The 19,837-nt window shown below is 38.4% G+C and overlaps 1 protein-coding gene across 1 annotated transcript; it reads left to right on the forward strand.

The window, feature by feature from the left end:
* The first annotated feature begins 365 nt into the window (after positions 1-365).
* Positions 366-19,417, forward strand: LOC101168881 (thrombospondin-4-B). Its single transcript, XM_004074562.3, has 22 exons — positions 366-621; positions 3,554-3,751; positions 4,694-4,944; positions 5,055-5,157; positions 5,315-5,397; positions 5,491-5,542; positions 5,633-5,784; positions 7,769-7,906; positions 8,890-8,967; positions 9,057-9,206; positions 10,029-10,133; positions 10,217-10,324; positions 12,072-12,231; positions 13,237-13,355; positions 13,801-13,853; positions 13,938-14,131; positions 14,772-14,950; positions 15,798-15,846; positions 15,928-16,124; positions 16,227-16,399; positions 16,473-16,612; positions 18,523-19,417. The coding sequence occupies exons 1-22, from the start codon at positions 543-545 to the stop codon at positions 18,579-18,581; spliced, it is 2,820 nt and encodes a 939-aa protein (XP_004074610.1). The 5' UTR covers positions 366-542; the 3' UTR covers positions 18,582-19,417.
* The last annotated feature ends 420 nt before the right edge of the window (positions 19,418-19,837 follow it).

A 19,837-nucleotide genomic window follows, 5' to 3' on the forward strand; every position in this document is an offset into this window, starting at 1 on the left:
AACCCATCCCCTGTCTGAGGCTGCTTAACGTGGCTTGTTAACGCTTGAGCTCCGGAGCGCTCATTTCCTGTTTTTGACCAGAAATGAAAGCGAAAACCTGGGGCATTTCAGAAAGGTGTCACATCTGATCCAAAGTGGGATCATAAAATACTCTTCCTGCTTAGCTGCTAAAGGAGGAAGACACATTTAGAAAATATTCTATATGAACCATATTCTGATCGAACAAGGAACCCTGACCTGAATTAGCAGCTACATGAACAATAAAAAAGGCTTGTGGGAATTCCAGCAGGGGCCAATATAAAGACTAGTCCCGGGTCACTCCTTCTCTGCATGGGGCTGTCTTAGGAAGGTTTTAAAAGCAGGTTTTGGTCCTGATGCTCCTCCTTCGACAAAGCTCCGACTCCTTCACAACTCAGATACACAAAAACAGTCAACAGCTTTAATTGAACTGGTTAAGGTATTTGTAACGTATTTTCTTGAAGTCAATAGAGAAAAGCACAATTGTTTCTGACTCAAACAAGAAGAAAAACTGGAAGGACACAATGGACATGTGGAGGACTCTGCTTCTGACCTCGCAGCTGCTTTTAAATCTCTGCTTGCATGTTGAAGCACAAGCTTTGGGTGAGTCTGACTGGAGCTTTAAAAATGTCTTAAAAATGTAAAGATTGTCTGATGTTAGTGGAAACTAAAGTGTTAAATATGACAGGATTTAAAAAAACTAAAGAAACATCATTCAAAGCACAGAGAACCTAATAGCAATAAAGCAAATGTAAATGAATAAGAAATTGATAAAATATGTTTTTTTTCTGGAAGATTATGAGGAATATGAGTGACACACCTTGTAAAAAACAACAATAATAAAAGTGTTGTTTATTCTCCATTTAGGTAAAGAATTTAACTTGTCTATTTGAAAAAAAGAAACCTTTTTCATTGACAATATGCCAGATTTGCTTGAGTTTACTCAGCTGATGACGTTTTTTCATATTTTTAATTAACAGGTATAATACATGGGAATCGTAAGAGCTCATCTGAGTACAGTTTTAAACCTTGGATCCCACTTTCTCCTCTCTCAGTGTCTGACACACTCTTACAGCCACAATCCCATTTATCCAAGGTCAAACACAAACATGGAGCCTGCAGATGTCATGTAGAAATATTACTTTATTAACTTCTTTCAAATAACACAAGGTGACTGATGGCAAAGTTTCCAAACACCCATTAATCCATGCAATCTTTGGTAATAGGTGCCTGCTGTTCTACATAAAACAAGTCGAGGGTAATGGGATTTATAATCCGTCATTTTCCCTGTAAATAGCTTGAATTTGCAGTGTTTAAAAAGAGTGGGAGCAATTTAAAGCAGTGCTTCAGACAGATTTTAGAGGCCTAAAACACCTATTGTGTTCTGTAAGAGGCTATTGATTTATCTCACTATCTGAAAAATGATCTCACTGATGGATGAGATTACAGGACTTTGAAATCTGCTCTTTAGTCGGATTGCAAAGACTCCCTGCTCAGAAGTTAAACCTGGGATTCTCACTAATCCTGAGTTTCCCCCAACAATGACTCTGAAAGAAAATAATGTGAAAATGATTCAAAAAGGATTTTTTTTTGTTTGCATTAGAAATCAACTTCTGAATCAGAAGCATTTTTTGGCTTAGTGGAATTTAAGGTCATGTTTTAGCTCCTGAAACTTTGCAATTGACAATTGAGTTCACTACTGTCATTATAGCAGTTTTGGGGTTTTTCTTTCCAACTCTAGCAGGGGTGGGTGATTACTTTAGCTTCTCAGTATCACTACTATTAAATATAAAGAAACATAATGTTGTTAAAAAAATAAAGAACAAATCTCATTAGGCGGAAGATGCATCCTCTGTTTTACTGAATTCTTCTGAAAGAGCCTGAGGTCACATACATTTATTTCAGTTTATCAGACTCTGAGGCTGCAATGTGAGCAAAACCAAACACAAAATTTTTTAATACTTTTTCACTAAATGCTAACCCTCTCCGTGGAATTAAAGCTATGTTCACACTGGGTGTTTGACATACCTTCCAGAACATGCTAAATACACCTTCTTTAACGCCCATTTAGCCCATGGTGTTTACACCGGACAAGCAGGGAGGGGCTTCTTCTTCTTTTTCTACTGTTTACTAGCGCATGTCTGCCACCTACAGAATGTTCGATACCTTCCGTTGGAAAATGCTTGGTGCAAAAGGTCAAAGCGGTGCAAATCTCATGAATATCCTGCGAATATTAATTTTCCTCCATGATCAAAAACAGTTAGCACTTATTGAATTATAAGGGATGCCATCCATTTGTCACTACCATCCATGATTGGTCAGATTTTGACTTGGTTTAACTTTCAATGTTTATTGGCCACACGTTTCGTATGTGGAGTCTGAAAATGGTTGCAAAAACTATGGTAGTTACACATGAATGCAAGAGTTTTGAACGCAGAAGGCCCAAACGCACGTTTAAGCGCATTTACATAGACTTTTAATTGGACGTGACAAAGGGTGGTGTGAACGGAGCTTCATAGAATGAGATTTTCATTAGAAATGCTGAAAATAGGCATCGCATTGAAACACATTCTGAATCCTGTGACTTCTGGCAACGTTAGCAAAGATTTGTATAATGACAATGTCAATCCCAAACAAGCAAAACAAAAGCTCAGCATATAAATAAAATACAGAACCTCAATGTCTGTTCTTTTCAAGATCCCTTTAAAGACACTTCTGCTTTAGGTAAGAGCGTTTAAATACTGTACCAAACATTCACTGTAAAGTTGGACACACTATTACCAAACATCAAGAATATAAATGACATTTTCCCGAAATCAAGTCCAGAGATTCCTTTTTTATAAGCATTAAAAGGAAGAATGTTGACCACTTGCCTACTTAATGCTAAACTAACCGTGGTAGATTTATATGCTGGCATACAGGACAGGACAAGATCAGGGGTTGCTTAACAGCTTTGAGCTGAGACAGTTTTATGAAGCTTGAAATCTGAAGTTAACCGAGAGGGGGTGAAGCGGTGCACTTTCTCATGGGGTCCTGTGCTAGCTGCCCATGAGCCGTTCTAAGTGTCCGGAGGACTTGTGAATAATAAGACTCAGTTCAGATGTCTTACCGCAGCGCCACATTTAAAGTGCAAAGACACGTAAAAGCTCGGCTGTGGCGAAACGTCTGCGAAACACAACACCAGGTACCAAATATGCAGACTGGAGAAAGAACAGGGAAGGATCTGCTCAGGGGCAGTCTTGAATAACCACAGCCAGTTTCTGGGAGCATTTGGGAACAATTTACTGCTCCCTCACAACCGAGGGCCCTGCTGTCTGCTTTTGTGCTTCTTGTGTGTTCATGGTGTGGGCAGATGGCGGACTAAATTCCATGCACATCACCTTCTGACCTTTACAACTTTAAGTTACTTTGCTAAAAAGACTAACTGTTAGCAGATTTATTCTAATTTCGAAACACAATTATCCCAAATGTTTATTTCTCATCATCCATAAGTCCACTGCTTCTCTCTATTGGTCTCTCATGTCCCTGTTTACAGTCTATGATCTTCTCACCTCGCCTGATTGCCTGCCAGACCTGCTGCAAGGGGGTCTGATTGAACAGGGGGTGAACGAAGCCTTCATCCTGACCTCCTTTAAGCTGCAGCCCAAAAGCGGGACCACTGTGTTTAGTCTCTACAACCCTAGGGACAACAGCAAGTACTTTGAGTTCACTGTGATGGGCAAGCTAAACCGAGGTATGAGAACAAGAAACCGGCTTAACCAAGTTATGATGAAAGTCTCTGTAGATTGTTTTATTCTAAAGTTAAGCATACTGATTGTTTAGTGATCCTAAAATATTGTTTTAGCATTGAAGCATCAGAGATTATTCAGTAAATCGAACTATTTTTGAAGGACAGAAATGAAGATTGATGCAAACTGTTCATTTTCTCAGGGTTGCACAGTGGTGTAGTGGTTATCACTCTGACCTCACAGCAGAAAGGCCCTGATTTGAATCCCATATGGGACCTTCCTGTGTGGAGTTTGCTTGTTTTGCTCGTGCATGCAAGGGTTTTTCCACACACGCCAGTTACCTCCCGGCATCCAAAAACATGCTTCATAAGTTTATTAATTGTCCCTAAATTGCCACTAGGTGTGAATGTGAGCGTATATGTTCGTGATTGTGCATCCTGCTTTCGACCAACAGTAGCCAGGACAGGCTTCGATGACCCTGTGATCCAGAAAGATGGATGGATGGATGGATGGTCACTGAATAACATTCAGTGCAAAAATTATTTCTCTATGGTTGTGTAGTGGTTCGCACTATGAATTCCAAGTTGTTCTCCCTGTGCAAAAACAAGCTTTATAGGTTAATTGATGGCTCTAAAGTGTCCCCTGAGGTGTTTGTGTTACTGTTTGTGATTGTTTGTCTCTGAGCGGCCTTGTGATGTACCAGCGAACTGTCCACAGTGTGAGCAGGTTTGGAAGATGGATAGATGTTGTCTTCTCATGTCTCTCACTGTCTGTCTTTGAAACGATGTAATGCCTTGACACACAAGTTAACCCTTTTTTTTTTAATGCAGAGTTTTTATGTTTCAAAACAACTGACATCTTGATAGTAGGTTTCTTGTATTTTATGCTAAAATTCACATAAGTCTTGCGTAATTTCTTCTTTTTTTCCCTGTCTTGTTGTCTGAAAGCTGTATTACGCTACCTCCGGAGCGACAGACGGATGAGCTCTGTTACCATCAACAACCTGGTGCTGGCCGACGGCCAAAAACACCGACTGCTGTTCCACCTGAGGGGGCTGCAACAGCAGGGGCCAGGCGGGTTGGAGCTGCATCTGGACTGCCGGCTGGTAGAAACAGTCCGGGATCTCCCCGCTGCCTTCCAGGGTTTGCCCACAGGTTATGGTACAGTACAGCTGAAGACGATGCAACCAAGGGAGCAGGTGACCTCAGGCGATCGGCATTTCCATACAATAACAGTTTTTTCTGTCTATCTCTATAATGGCTCAGTAAATTTACAAAAGGCTTAGCTGTGGACTTTTATTTCTTTCAGGAAAGCTTAGATGAGCTGAAGCTGGCAGTTGGAGATTCATTTGAGAGTGTTGCGTCATTACAAGACTGCCATTTCCAGCAAAGAGACTCTGTTCAAACTCTGGGTAAGGCTCCCTTCATGAAAATACATGTTCAAAGGGATAACCAAATGTCTCCCAGGAGAACACTTCTGGCCACATGAAAACCACCATAAGTGTTGAGTTCATAGGGCAGGTTCAACATCTGTTTCAGTTGAAGAAAATAACAGTCCATTTCTCTTAGGGGTCAACACAAAGCAGCTGTCGAATCAAATGATGGAGTTAACAAAGGTGATTAACGAGTTAAAGGATGTCCTCATTCAGCAGGTAAATTCCTCCAACAGTGAGACTACTTAAATTCTTGCTTCAGCCGTCCTGACCTCTGTACTTGAACACATAAAACCTGCTTACTTTTGACAGGTTAAAGAAACCTCCTTTCTCAGAAATACCATCTCAGAGTGCCAGGCGTGTGGTAAGTGTCTGCACTGCTTTTCAGAAAATAAAGCAGCGCAATTTGAAAAACAAAGGGGATTTTTACAACTATTTTCTATATTCTCTTAAGATTTGGGTGGCAGTGAAGTTGTGAAACCAAAGTGTAGCCCAGGCGTCTGCTTCCGTGACGACATGTGCATCGAAACAGCAAATGGCGTTGAGTGTGCCGCCTGCCCTGATGGATACACTGGAGATGGCTTCAACTGCGATGATGTCGACGAAGTAATGCTAAATATTTGTCACAATAAGTATTTGTTAAAGCATATAAGCCATTAGGATGGTTTTCCCAAATCGCAATATTCTGACCTTCACGGTATTCTTTTGCAGCTTTGGGTAGTAATGTTTGGCAGCCCTTTGACCCCATAGGGAAACAAGCGAGGTTAAGAAAATGAATGGATGGAGTCCCATATTGCATCAACAACATTTAGGCTGCTTTGAAATAAAAACATGAATCTGACATTTTGGGTGCGGTATTCCTGCGCTGTATGTGCAGGATTGTATGCCAATACCAGGCAAATTTGAGCGTGACATTTGACAGGAAAGGAGAATCTGTAAAGTGCTAATTTGGAGCGACCTCAAGTAAAAACTATCAATGAATCCTTTTCTTGAGTGATAGATGGATGGGTTGCACAGTGGTGTAGTGGTTAGCCCTCTAGGCCCTGGTTTGAACCCCAGCTGGGTCCTTTCTGTGTGGGGTTTGTGAGTTCTCCTTGTGGTGTTTTTCCAGGCTCTCCGGCTTCCTCTTCCTCTTTATAGTTTAATTAGTGACTCTAAATTATCCCTTCAGCGTGAGCGTGGCTGTGTGGTCATACTGTATGTCTTTGTGTGGCCCTGCCATGGACTGGCGAACTGTCCAGAGTGTGACCTACATTCGTCCTTCAGTGGCTGGGATAGACTCCAGCATTACCATGACCTCAAACAGCAATAAGTGGGTATAGAAAATGGACAGTTTATGGATATGTTATGGAATTTTAGCACCAACTGTTTAACATGCTCATGTTATGCTATATCTGGCTCATATTTGGCTCATATTTTAATTCCTTCGTGAAACAGTTTTCAAATCTCAGTTTAAGCACAAATAAATGACTAAAACATAGTAAATTTTCTTGCACTACATGTACATATTTTTATATTTCACAATAAGGTTCCTACGACAGCGTATTAGGGTTATCATGAATTAAAAAAACACATGTATGAAATAACATTTTACAAATCATTGCAAAAAAGTTTTATTTTTACAAGAATAAAGTTGTACCTTTTTTTTAAACTCATCAATTAATGAGAATGAAATCAAAAACTTACGGTTCAAAGTGAAGTAATTTTACAAGGTTAATTCGTGTTTTTTCAAAAGTAGAAGGTTACATTTAGCTCTTAAAATATAAAAAGACAATCGAACATTACCTGTTCAATTTATGTTGTAGACAATTCAAAGAAATCAGCTGGACATTACACTGTTGAAGACTGTCGCTGAGTCTGCTGTATTATCATGAAATTACAACTTTATTTTTTTAAAAAGTATAACTTTTTTACTTGTAAAATAACAACAATAAGCCTATGACTTTATTTTTCTTTTTTCTACAGTTTTTTGTTACATAATTATTTATTTTTTGTCCTTTATGGTGGCCCTAATACTGCATACTTGGTTTCAGTATAAAAAATAACATTCAGTGCAAAAATTATTTTGTGGTTTGAAAAAACAATTATTTTCAAACAAGTAAACATTTGGAGTTTACTTATTTATTTACTTTTAAACACACTTTTGTAACCTGAGAAAATGGCTAAATTTGTCCCAAGAGGAATAAACTTACTGCACTTTGCACGTAGTGTTAGTATGTTTTTCATAATAAACTTAAAACTTAAATACGCACAGTGAAGGTTTTAAAAAATATGAAAGAGCACTTTTAGTAGATTCCCTTCCTTCCTCTATTTAACACAATGATTTTCTTGGTGTTTGATGGTAAAAAAAAATTTCTTACCAACAGTTTTCTGTTTTTTGTGTTGTCCATTTTAAGATATTCTAAGCATAATAACACAAGTTGTTAGCATATATTTGCATCTTTTCTCTGATCACACTGGCCCCCATCAGCAGGATCCGTCCCACATGAGTAAAAATGTCATCAGATCTAAAAGCTTTGGAGCCAAAGCCCTCTGAGAATCGCACACATTTTTGCTGCTTCAGCAGAGCTCATGCCCTTCTCTTCTGCAGTGCCAGTTTAACCCTTGCTATCCGGGAGTGAAGTGTGTGAACACAGCGCCGGGGTTCCGATGTGATGCCTGTCCGCTTGGCTACATCGGCCTGCCGGTGGAGGGTGTGGGGATCGTGTTTGCCCAGACCAACAAACAGGTAAAGGAGAGGATGAGACATGACTTACACTGATACTAAATACCCCTTGTGCTATCCTATGGCTCCACCTTTACATTGACGTATTTCTACCATGACAAAGGTGGATAAGGTGGAAAGATTTCATGTAATCCATGGACACCAGCGAAGATCACATATCATGAAGAAAAAAGGTTCAGCGCACTGTCTAGAGGGTCTAGATGACCCAATTCCCAATGTTAGTCCCAAGAAAAGCACAAGGGTTACAGGTTCTGTTTTATAAATTTAACTATATGCCAATTTTCCTGTCCTAGACCTAAAGACACAAAAACCCTCGAGAAATTTTCTCTTAAATTTTGGGAGTTTATCTCTAAATTTCACTGACCCCTATACCTCCTACAAAACGTTTGTCCATTTTGGTAGAAATGTTTTTTTTTTAAAGACCACAGCCACATTTGTATTCAATTGTGTACATGAATGTTCAGTATAATTAATATGGGATTCTAGGAAAGGCAGCAGAGAGGTCTTTCTAAACAATAACATTTGAAGGGAAATCTTGATTTTTTTTTTAAGAAGACCCAAAATCTGACATCAACTGCAGATGGTTAAAACAAAACTGTAATTTAAAAAAACTCTGACATCAGAAGATGGGACTCAACAAAGCTTGTTGAGATTTATAGCCAAATTACTGAAAGCAGAATGGTCTAATGAGCCGTTCATAAGATCAGCAAAGAACACGTGTTTTTCAAGAGCAACAGCAGATTACCCCAGAGAGAAAAAAACAAAAAAAAAAACTACTTTCACATTTTTTCAATCAAGTTATAGCCTGCAGCAAATGTTATGTATTTCAATAAAACATACCAGGTAGTTAAATATTTATAATGACCTACTGTACGGGATCAAAACACGGTAAAGGAGGGACGTATGAGCTCAAACTTAAGGAATGTTCTAGTGCAAAAAACATTAATAATAATCAGGGCTGAAAATGTCTTTTTAATTTATTGTAGGTTTGTGATGACATTGATGAATGCAAAGGACCCAGTAATGGAGGCTGTCCTGCAAACTCAAACTGTGAGAACTCCATGGTAAAAGTTGACTCTGTTCCCGGAGAATTCTTTTTTTGTTAATTTCCCTGCAAAGGATTTTCAAAGTAGCTGTCTGATTCCCCCCACAGGGCTCCTATCACTGCTCCTGCAAGACGGGTTTCATTGGAGACCCTGTGAAGGGCTGCAAGCCAGAGGTCAGCTGTGGAAACAGCCTGACCAACCCGTGTCACGCCAACGCCTCGTGTGTTCTGGAAAGAGACGGGTCCATTTCTTGTCAGGTGGGTTTTGACATGACTTATGCTGTCTTATGTCTTTTTCCAATGTTGTTACATATTAGTTATGTAAAGGATACAGATCTGTAACAAAAATGTATTTAGTGCCGGGAGTAACCACAGATATGAACAAGATTTTGTTTGTAAAAAGGTAAAAAAAAAATCAATATGGAAGTAAATAATCAATTTCTGTATCTCTGCTGTCTTTTCTTTTTTATGTACATGTTATTCAAACAAATAGAAGTCCAATCACAAGCTTGTTTTTACCAAGTTGGGTCAATTACATTTACCTGAAGGTGAACCTCAGCAAGGTATTCAACGCAATGCAATGCAATTCAATTCAATTCAATATTATTTAAATAGCCCAATATCACATCACAGTTGTTTCAACAGGCTTCACACAATAATTGTACGAAAACTTAGAATCGGTCATAAAATATGAACAATAGCTAATTGCTCAACTGAACTAGACACACCCTGGACATCCCTGCCATTAGACCTTCCTTCACGGGATGTGTGTCATGTGCTCTAAATCTTTCCTCTTCCACCCCAAACACGACCTGGATAAATTAAAATGACCTAACTTTTTTGAACCACAAAGAAAAAAACTGCCTCAAAGTTCCAAAATGCCAGGTTTTAATGACGTGTCAAAGACATTTTGTTTTTGATGCATAAAAATAAAAAGTGCTAGACTGTATCGTATCGCCACAAATCTTTTTGTATCAGTTTGTGGAGAATGTATTGAGGTGCGTATCAAATCATGGGAGAGGGAAAGATACACATATTAAATATGTATTTGATGTGATTTGTTTGATTTGTTATTGACAGTGTGGAATCGGCTGGGCTGGAAATGGATATTTGTGCGGGAAGGACACAGATATTGATGGATATCCAGATGAGAAACTCAAATGTAAAGATGCGCACTGCAGGAAGGTAAGCTAACCGGAAATGATCATCAAATGCTGAATTGCTGTGATAGACGTAGACTTCTAAAAATACCAACCTTGTTTCTGCAGGATAATTGCATATATGTTCCAAACTCTGGTCAAGAGGACGCAGACAGGGATGGCCAAGGAGACGCCTGCGATGAAGATGCAGATGGGGACAGTATTCCTAATGAACTGGTTGGTAGAAAGGTTTCTATTTAAGGCCTGAAAACACATAAAGGACAGACATAAATTCTTCTCTTTATTGATTTTATCTATGAAATGATGCTGGGGGGAAAAGGACACGCCTGTGGACATGCTTGCTCACAGGGACACACTTCTGTTTTGGTCATTTTAATAAAAATACACAGTTAAGAAAGCAACACATAAAAAATGGTGAGATTTTTCAACTTCTTAAATGGCTTTAAAAGGCCCCATTAGCCCGAAGGACATTTCAGAGTCTCCTTAAAGTCAAAACTGCATAAAACTGAAAGAGCAGTATTTAAACTTTTATTTTATGCACAAAAAGCAATAAAAGCGCATTTCGGAATTAAAAAAATCTTTTTTTTTGGAGCGAAAGGGGCACCAAAATAAAATAAAAATGCTTAAAGGCAGACAAACTGATAATAAATTCATTCACAAATGTGGAAATGGATTTCTATATATACCAGAAATGTGTGTGTGTGTTTGTGTGTTTATATATATATATATATATCTATATTTATATATATATATACACACACACATATATATATGCTCAGCCAAATAATCAACAAGGCTGGCTATGGATACCGACTCAGAAATGGGGCCAACATCAGTCACCTCCTCTACATGGATGACATCAAGCTACATGCTAAGAGCGAGCGTAACATTGACTCCCTGATCCACACCACCAGGATCTACAGTACTGACATTGGGTTGTCTTCCGGGCTTGAGAAATGTAGCCGGATGGTGACAAAGAGAGGCAAAGTAGTCCACACAGAAGGAACAATAGCAGACATTGACGACAGTCACAAGTACCTTGAAATTCTGCAGGCAAATGGCAACATGGAGCAAGCAACAAGGAAAGCTGCAACAGCTAAATACCTCCAACAAGTAAGGCAAGTCCTGAGAAGCCAGGTCAATGGCAAAAACAAGACCCGGGCAATATTCAGCTACTAACCGTCAGTTTCTTTTTCATTTTCTTCCATGAATTTCAACAATTATTTTTTTTTCTAGTTTTTGTATTTTAAGCTTTTTTTGTCAGAAAACTTGTACATCTGTAAATATAGATTGTAACAAGAATTCTTACTAAAAAGTATGTTTTGGCAGAAATATATATATATTTATATATGGTAAGGTCCTACTCCAATTATCTTTTGAACTTTTTTAAATGCGCAACTATGAATATGGCGTTTTAAGCCAAAAACAAAACCCTGTGGCGTCTTGTGGGACATAGTTACTGCATAGCGGCTGGAGCGGCAGGAAATTTGCCTCTCATTTGTGGGCTGGACTGTAGGCGTGTTTACCCCAATTTCCCCTCATTCCTTTGTTCACACATTCTCCTGCTAGCTTACAGCCCCTTACAACCCCAACCTAAAATTAGCGGTGCAACACAAGTGCGAAGCAGTATTGGAGCTATCCAGCCATACAGTTAGAGTCAGATACATGGATTTTAGTCATCTACAAGTGGATCCATCAGAAAGGAGTAGTGTAAAAAAAGGGTTGTGGCCCGACCAGCATATTTTCCACAGATACGATCTTTTTCCAACTGCATTTTTTCATTTGTTCCTAACAATTTGAATTAAAAAATGCTCAGAAATGCAAGTTTTTGTTTAATTTTCATTATAATTGTCAGAAAAACACCAAAAGAACATGTTTATAAAAATAAAAAAAAGATTTTCATTGGAGTGGGTCTTTAAATAATCAATATGTGTGCATGTGTGTGGGGGTTATTCATTCACAGGACAACTGCTGGTTAAAGCCCAATGTGGACCAGAAAAACAGTGACAGCGACAGCCACGGTGATGCATGTGACAACTGTCGTCTGGCTAAGAACCCTGACCAAAGGGACACTGACGGCGATGGCAAAGGTGACGCCTGCGATGACGACATGGATGGAGACGGTATGGAGAAACATCAGTAACACTCGTGCTCTAGTTATATAAACATCATTGAGAGGTCTCAATGTGTTAAGTACTTCCCCCTTTTTTTTTTTTACCCTCTAAATCATGCCATCCTTATACAGGTGAGCTCAGCAGCAATCTGCACACTTCACCAAGTCTTGATTCTAAAATATACCAGGATTAGTAGAGATGTCTTCGCTGAGACTGTTTGGAAAAGTCAAAGCCCTCAGAAGTCTGACCCCAGAGCAAACACGAGCTTTGATCATTCAGCGGTATTATTAAAGCTCCAAAAACACCCACAGGACAGACGATAGGTCGTCTTCCACCACTGCTGTTTGTGCTGCTTGACCTTTGTGAGATCTGTAATACCATCATCTGCTGAATAAAAATACCGCCACAGCAGTTTCTTCCCACAGCAATGCAACAGTGCACCCCAGTGGTAAAACGAAAAGTCTCCAGGAGATGGTGGTGTGCGTTTTTATATAAATGCTATCCTTGGAATGAAGCAATAAGAAAATGAAAATGTTAAAGTTCAAAAGTGTTGCTCTTTATAAGGATAAAAACTTAGGCTAGTAAAAAAAAAAAGTAATTAGGAACGTAATATCTGGCTTTTCCTCATTTGAAAACAATCAGCAACACTCAGTACATTTTTCTAAAACTCTAATTTTTAATTACTTCACTAAAATTTCTGAATTTATTGTATTTAAACAGATATTTTTGAAAGAGGTGATAAGATCTTAAAAATATGGGAATAATACAAATCCTGTGCATCAAATTTTGAGTTAAAGGGAGTAATACTTTTAAACTGTAAAGTAGCATTAAAAAATGGCAGAAAACCTCAAATAATCTTGATTCTGCATCGTTTCTTAAATCTGTTGTCATGTAAATACAGATTTGTCTGTGTTTTTCTTACAAAATGTAGCACAGGAGAAAGTGAGGAGAAGCTGGAAAATAAAAATAGTTTAAAGGTCATTAATTATCTCTTCTGGCTGATCGGCTTGGCAGGTCTGAAGAACTTCCTGGACAACTGCCAGCGCGTCCAGAACAGAGACCAGCTGGACCGGGATGGAGACGGAGTGGGAGATGCGTGTGACAGCTGCCCAGACATCCCCAACCCAAACCAGGTCACTCCAAGTCAGATGGAAACTTTTCAGCAGAGAATAAACTTGGATTATTTGCTAAATGAGATATTATTGCAGTTTTCCACAAGCAAGATTCTTCTGCACATTTAGACATTGTTCAAAAAGTGTTTGTTTTCTTGCTGGTTTTAAAGCTTGTCAGCAATGTTACAGTTTTTTTTTCTATGACCTAAAAGTACTAACCCTTTCATTCAGAAAAAAAAATTACATTTATTATGTTGCGGGTTATTTTGTCCCATGCTGTGAAAATCCACTCAGAAAAGTCAAAGAACTGCTGAAGTCAACCTATTTTAATCATAAGTGTCATAACAGCTAGAACAACATTAAATAAAGGCTAAAATAATTGCTTTTATCTGCATTTTGCATAAAATATGAGGAATTTTGTCACCATTTGTGTACTTGAATCCTATCTTTGGTGTTTTTCCTTCAGTCTGACATTGACAGTGATCTGGTTGGAGACTCCTGTGACACAAACCAGGACAGGTAGCATCACTGTCAGATACTTGCAGCTATAGAATAACTTTTCACATTAGTTTCACATCACCGTGTCTCTTTTTTCCTCTGTAGTGATGGAGACGGTCACCAGGATACCAAGGACAACTGCCCATACGTGATTAACAGCTCTCAGGTGGACTCTGACAAAGACGGGCTGGGGGACGAGTGCGACGACGATGACGACAACGACGGCATCCCAGATGTTTTACCACCGGGACCGGACAACTGCCGGCTGGTGCCGAACCCTGACCAGATGGATGACAACGGTGAGTGCAACATGTGACACTCTCTACAGCCTCTGACTGACTAGGATATGGATTTTCTTTACTTCAGTCTTTTCACAGATTACTGCTCTAGTGACCTTGAGCAAAGTAGCAATTATATGAGAGTAAAAAGCACGTTTTTTTGCGCTTCAGTACAGTTGACAGTGAGCCGCCGTGACATTGTTGTGTTAAATGGCTCATAAAGCACAATCAATTGAGGCTGAGTTTGAAACAAAAACAAGTTTGCAAAATTCTTTACATAGTTAAGATCCTACAATAAAAACATCAACAAACAACTCTAATTTATGCAAGTCAAATTATTTAAAATGCAATCACATGGTGAGAAATATGTTTATGATGTTTAGGTGAATCACAATTACAGTAGTTCATCTATGGAATGTATTTATATGCTGATATAAAATATATTTGAACACACAAACTTTGTATCAGTCAATTTAGACAAAACCATTAAAAATACACTGGATAGAATTAATTATTCTTTATCCAGTTTCTAAATTCCAACTCAACATAGTGTTTCAAAGAGTTTTTTGGAGTCAGCAGACACATATTTGCATTAGAAAGGAGCGATATTGGATGTAATTTTTAAATATCTTTCTAAGCGTCGTCTGTTTTTTTCCCTCAGATGATGGCGTTGGAGACGTGTGCGAATCCGACTTTGATCAGGACAAGGTGATTGACAGGATTGACATCTGTCCCGAGAACGCTGAGGTCACCCTGACCGACTTCAGGGCGTATCAGACGGTGGTGCTGGACCCTGAAGGCGACGCTCAGATCGATCCTAACTGGGTTGTTCTGAACCAGGTGGGCTATGTTAAGTGGATTATGAAAGGATTCACTTGTGGTGGTGAAGCTTCAGAACAAAAGTGTCACACAGCTCAACAGCTTTCCCATTTTTTAAGCCATTTTTTAAATTTCTTCTCTGATTATTTTGCTTTTGCCTTGAGCTCTTTCCTCCAAAGCTGCTGTTTTGTCCAAAAAACCATTACATGTTTTCTTTTGACTTTCTGCTATGTGAACAAGAAAGGGTTTAGAAGGAGCAGATACGTTTCTCTGACAAAATTAGAATTGAACTGCATTCATACAGAGGTTAAGGACATAATGCAGCAGGTTTTTAAATCAAAAACTTCTTCAACTTCTTGTGTTTTTTCATATTATAAAGCTGAAATCTTGGCCTCCAGCAGGTATTTTTTTTATTACTCAGGTCTCTTAAGATCTCACCATATTTATTTTTAGGTCTAGATTTTGATCTTTTAATTTCAGGTCAGGTCTTGACTTTTTCTTTCCTGATTATTTTTAATTGGATTCCTAGAGATTGTTAAAAACAATAAGAAAGAAAAAGCTTAAATGAACTGAGCTGACAGAAAGAACCCCAAAAATTATTTAAACTTCATCAACTGCTGATCTGTACAACATAAAAACACAAAAAAAATCATTAAAAGAGACAGAATATGACTAAGAAATGAGAAAATAAAGTGCATGTAAGGCAGATGAAAAAAAAAAAAAAAAAGGATCATGTCATTTTTTTGTTTAACATTAAGAGTAGATTCCAAATGAGAATAGCAGCAAAATTCATTTTCTAATTTATTTGATCTACATCTAATTTTAGAGCTGAAACATTTATTTTCCTGCTTTCTGGTTTTTCAAACAGGGAATGGAGATTGTTCAGACGATGAACAGTGACCCAGGACTTGCTGTTGGTATAAAAGCCCTTTCCCTTTGAGTCAATGCAACACCAGATTCTCTGTATAAATCTCTAACTGAGCTGGTTTTGGTTTCAGGGTACACGGCTTTCAGCGGAGTCGACTTTGAAGGGACGTTTCACGTGAACACCGTCACCGATGATGACTATGCAGGCTTCATCTTTGGCTACCAGGACTCCTCCTCCTTTTACGTGGTGATGTGGAAGCAGACAGAGCAAACCTATTGGCAGGCAACTCCCTTCCGGGCTGTGGCTGAGCCCGGCATTCAGCTTAAGGTGACAGATTGAATTGTTTGGAATTGTTTTCCCTTCTCCCACATATTTTGTGTCTCATTTCCCTCATGGCTTTTCATTGGGTTGCGGTTTTCTCCTCACTAGGCTGTGAAATCCAAAACAGGCCCCGGAGAGCATTTGAGGAACTCCCTGTGGCACACAGGAGACACCAACCATCAGGTCCGTCTGCTGTGGAAGGATCCCAGGAATGTCGGCTGGAAGGACAAGGTTTCCTACCGCTGGTATCTGCAGCACCGCCCACAAGTTGGATACATCAGGTATAATCAGGTCAGATGTTTAGTTTCCCACATTTACAAAGCAAAGCATGTAATAATTTTGTGTTTTGCACAGAGCACGGTTTTACGAGGGAACTGAGCTGGTGGCAGACTCCGGTGTGACTATTGACACGACCATGAGAGGAGGACGACTTGGCGTGTTCTGTTTCTCACAAGAAAACATAATCTGGTCAAACCTGAAATACCGCTGCAATGGTAAGAGAAAACAAGAATTATTTCACTCCACTCACTAAGGGGAGTCCAGTGGGCTCTGTTCTAACAGGCAAAGAAAACTAAACTTTCATCTGGTTTGGTTTGTTTCTACATTAAGTGGACCCAATTACTCAAAGATGTCAATTAGTAGCCTGCTGCTCATTTGGTGGTGGTAGTTTCCAAAACTGAGACCTGACCATTGACTGTACCGTATATGAGAACTGGACTGAAAGAGTGTGACATCACACATAGAAAATGACTTACTTCCAGATGCAACAAAATTAATATAGTCACCATTTTTCATGTTACGGACACCACCATTATGGAGATAGTCATTGTTAGTAAGCAGTGACTGGTCTGAGCCAATGTATCTATGGCAACCAATTTCACCAATCAGAAGTGAGCTTGTTGGAAATTCAAATTCAAATTAATTTATTTATAAAGCACCTTTCATGTCAAACAGACAGCTCAAGGTGCTTTCCATAAAAAACAAACAAGAATACAATAAAACCAAACCCCACATATGAAATAAAATCATTAAATAAGCCCCTCATAATAAAACACACAAAAACAAGCACAAGTAAAAGAGAGATGACAGAGCTTAAGAAAAGAGAACCCAGAAGGAGCCGTCCGCCCTGTCCTCCTGTTGGTCGGGGTGTCAGCATCCATGCAACACAAGCACAACTCATCCCCAGCACCCCCCGCCCAAGAGACCCCCAACCCCCAGGCCCAGAGCACCAAACTTGGGCACACCAGGCCCGGCAGCCCGGGCAGTCGGAACAAGAGATGCCAGGGGACAAGCATGGCCAGAATCTCTTGGAGCCCGAACACTGACACCCCGGCCAAGGGTGAGAAAACACTCGTAAACAGTCTAAAATGTAAAAGTAATAAAATAAGAAAGTTAAAATATGAAAACAGGTAAAATATGCAAATATTAATTAAAATAAAATAAGATAAGAGGATTTAGTGCCTAAAAAAGTCTAAAATATAAATTAGAATAAGTTAAGATATAAAAGGACTAAAAGACATTAAACAAATAAATATGTGACAAAAAAAGCATATACAATATAAGAGTAAAGATACCACATATAAAATCTAATTAAAAGCTAAGTTAAATAGATAAGGCCCCACCCACTTAATAGCGGGCTCAGTAGCATCTTTCTAACGTTTCAAATGTGAGTATATGAGACAACATACTGATTGGTCAGTTTGTAACTTGAAAAATTATTGAAAAAATATCGTGAAAAACAATTAGGACTTGAAAAAACTTTTTTCTTTTTAAAAAAGGCAGCAGAGAAAGACTGGTTATTCTGACAAATAAAATGGCTGGGTAACAGCTGTTTATTTTTCTATTGGAATCGATGCGATTTTGGCTTCTTGGAGTCAGTGGGTACTTCCCCTTTATAATGCTAGGGGGAAGGTGTCACTGTCCAGTTCCCTCTTAGATAGTCAGTGGGAATAACCAGTGGGGGGAAAATGTCAAGACAAAATATTGTAAGCTACACTAGTCCTCTGACGCAAATATATGAATGTCTTCAGCGTTGCACTTAAAACACATTGAGTCACTTCACAAACTTGACATCACTCATATTTCTTCAGATTTGCCCATAATGTGATTTATTTCTACTCGTAATGCAGGGGCTTGTATCCTTTACTTTCGTTTAATTCCATTGTGTGAACGGTCCCTCTGCATTCACACTGAAGTGAACTGCACCAAGGTTCATTTGCAAGTAAAGACACCCTTGTTAGACAGCCCAAGATTACTTGGTATGTCCACATGAGATTTCAGGTAAGTTTTCACACTTGTCAAATGAAGTGTGGTATTTGAAGAACTCTGGTGTGAACCAAACAACATAATGTGAAAGCTTTCTGACTTTAAAGCCCCATCGTGACAGTTTTTTTCTTTTCCACAGACACGATCCCGGAGGACTTTCAGGAGTTCAGAGCTCAGCATGCTGTGGACCCTATTTAAAGTCTAGACTGACCATCGGATCTCCAAAGAATCTTTCTCAGTGTGTGGGTGTTACATTTGTGTGCAAAACGTGTTTTTTATACATCAGCGTGTTGATGTGTCCAGTTTCCATACTTTCATGACCACAGTGCTTCTTCTGTATGTCCATATCATCTAAAAGGTTTTTTCTTTTTTTAAAGTCAATCTAAACAAAAAATAAATAAATGAGCATCTAATAAACCGATGATGACTCATCATAAAGAAAAACAAGATAAGAAAAATATGAAAATAGTCTGCAATGTGATCATGGATGGGTAGTAACAAAATAAATGTATTCAGAAACACTTGCTTTTGCTAAAATTGCTCTCCTACGAGAAGCTTTACTTCACAAAGTAACTTTTGAGTAGGTTTATAATGATAAACCACTACTTCTATTTAACTACAAAGACTTAAATTCTTATATCTTTATTTTTTGGCATGTGTAAGATTTATTCTAAATATTAGTCCAATTGTTTCCAAAAAATGGTGTAAACAAGGTGAATTTTTTTTCCCCCATCATAATATATAAAATTGTATTTTAATATTTCAAAAAAATTGTTTTTATAGCTTTTTTGTTGTTTGGCCTGTTGAATCTTTATTAAATTCAGACCAAATTAGACAAAATCAACCTTCAATTTTTTTAAAATAAGATTAATTACAGAAATGATTACTTTTATTTTTTGTTTTGAATAAACTCTTTTATGTGGTCAGTTATGAATTGCAGAGATTCTCAACTGAAGGTTTTAAACTACAAATCAGATCCCAACAAATTGTCTGTTTCTTTTTCATTCTTGAATAAAAACCTGGACAACTTTTGACTTCTGATTGAGTAAAAATAATTTATAGCACCACAAGTCTTATCTGTGTCAAACTTTTGGTTACTCTGTGGTTGAAATATTTTGTGTACAGATAAAAGTATTTTGGATGAAAGCAGGTAATGCTTAAGATCCAGAGCTCATTCAAAAGCTGTCAGCAAATTTAATTATTTATCTCATTGTTTTCTTTGGGACTAAGCAAAGCTATTTTTCCAAATTTTGTGTTGTTCCTGGTCATTTTTATTTAGGTCACTGCACCCCACAGATAACTGGAATTAGAGATGTTCAATCTATTTTAGTACTTTTGTTTATGTGCCCAAATACTTTAATTCGCTGTTGCCATTGCAGAAGACGTCAATGGAAGAAAAACAACTGCAAGTGTTGATTTTCTAGTTCAGGTTGCCCCAAGCTGTAAAATGTAAT

The sequence above is a fragment of the Oryzias latipes genome, chromosome 12, assembly GCF_002234675.1.
Source record: "Oryzias latipes chromosome 12, ASM223467v1".
Taxonomy (NCBI): domain Eukaryota; kingdom Metazoa; phylum Chordata; class Actinopteri; order Beloniformes; family Adrianichthyidae; genus Oryzias; species Oryzias latipes.

Bases quoted from the DNA above. Each gene is read 5' to 3' on its own strand.
- LOC101168881 (XM_004074562.3), top strand. From the start codon at position 543: ATGGACATGTGGAGGACTCTGCTTCTGACCTCGCAGCTGCTTTTAAAT. The intron at 4,945-5,054 runs GTGACCTCAGGC...TATTTCTTTCAG, and splicing joins CGATGCAACCAAGGGAGCAG to GAAAGCTTAGATGAGCTGAA. The intron at 14,132-14,771 runs GTGAGTGCAACA...TTTTTCCCTCAG, and splicing joins TGACCAGATGGATGACAACG to ATGATGGCGTTGGAGACGTG.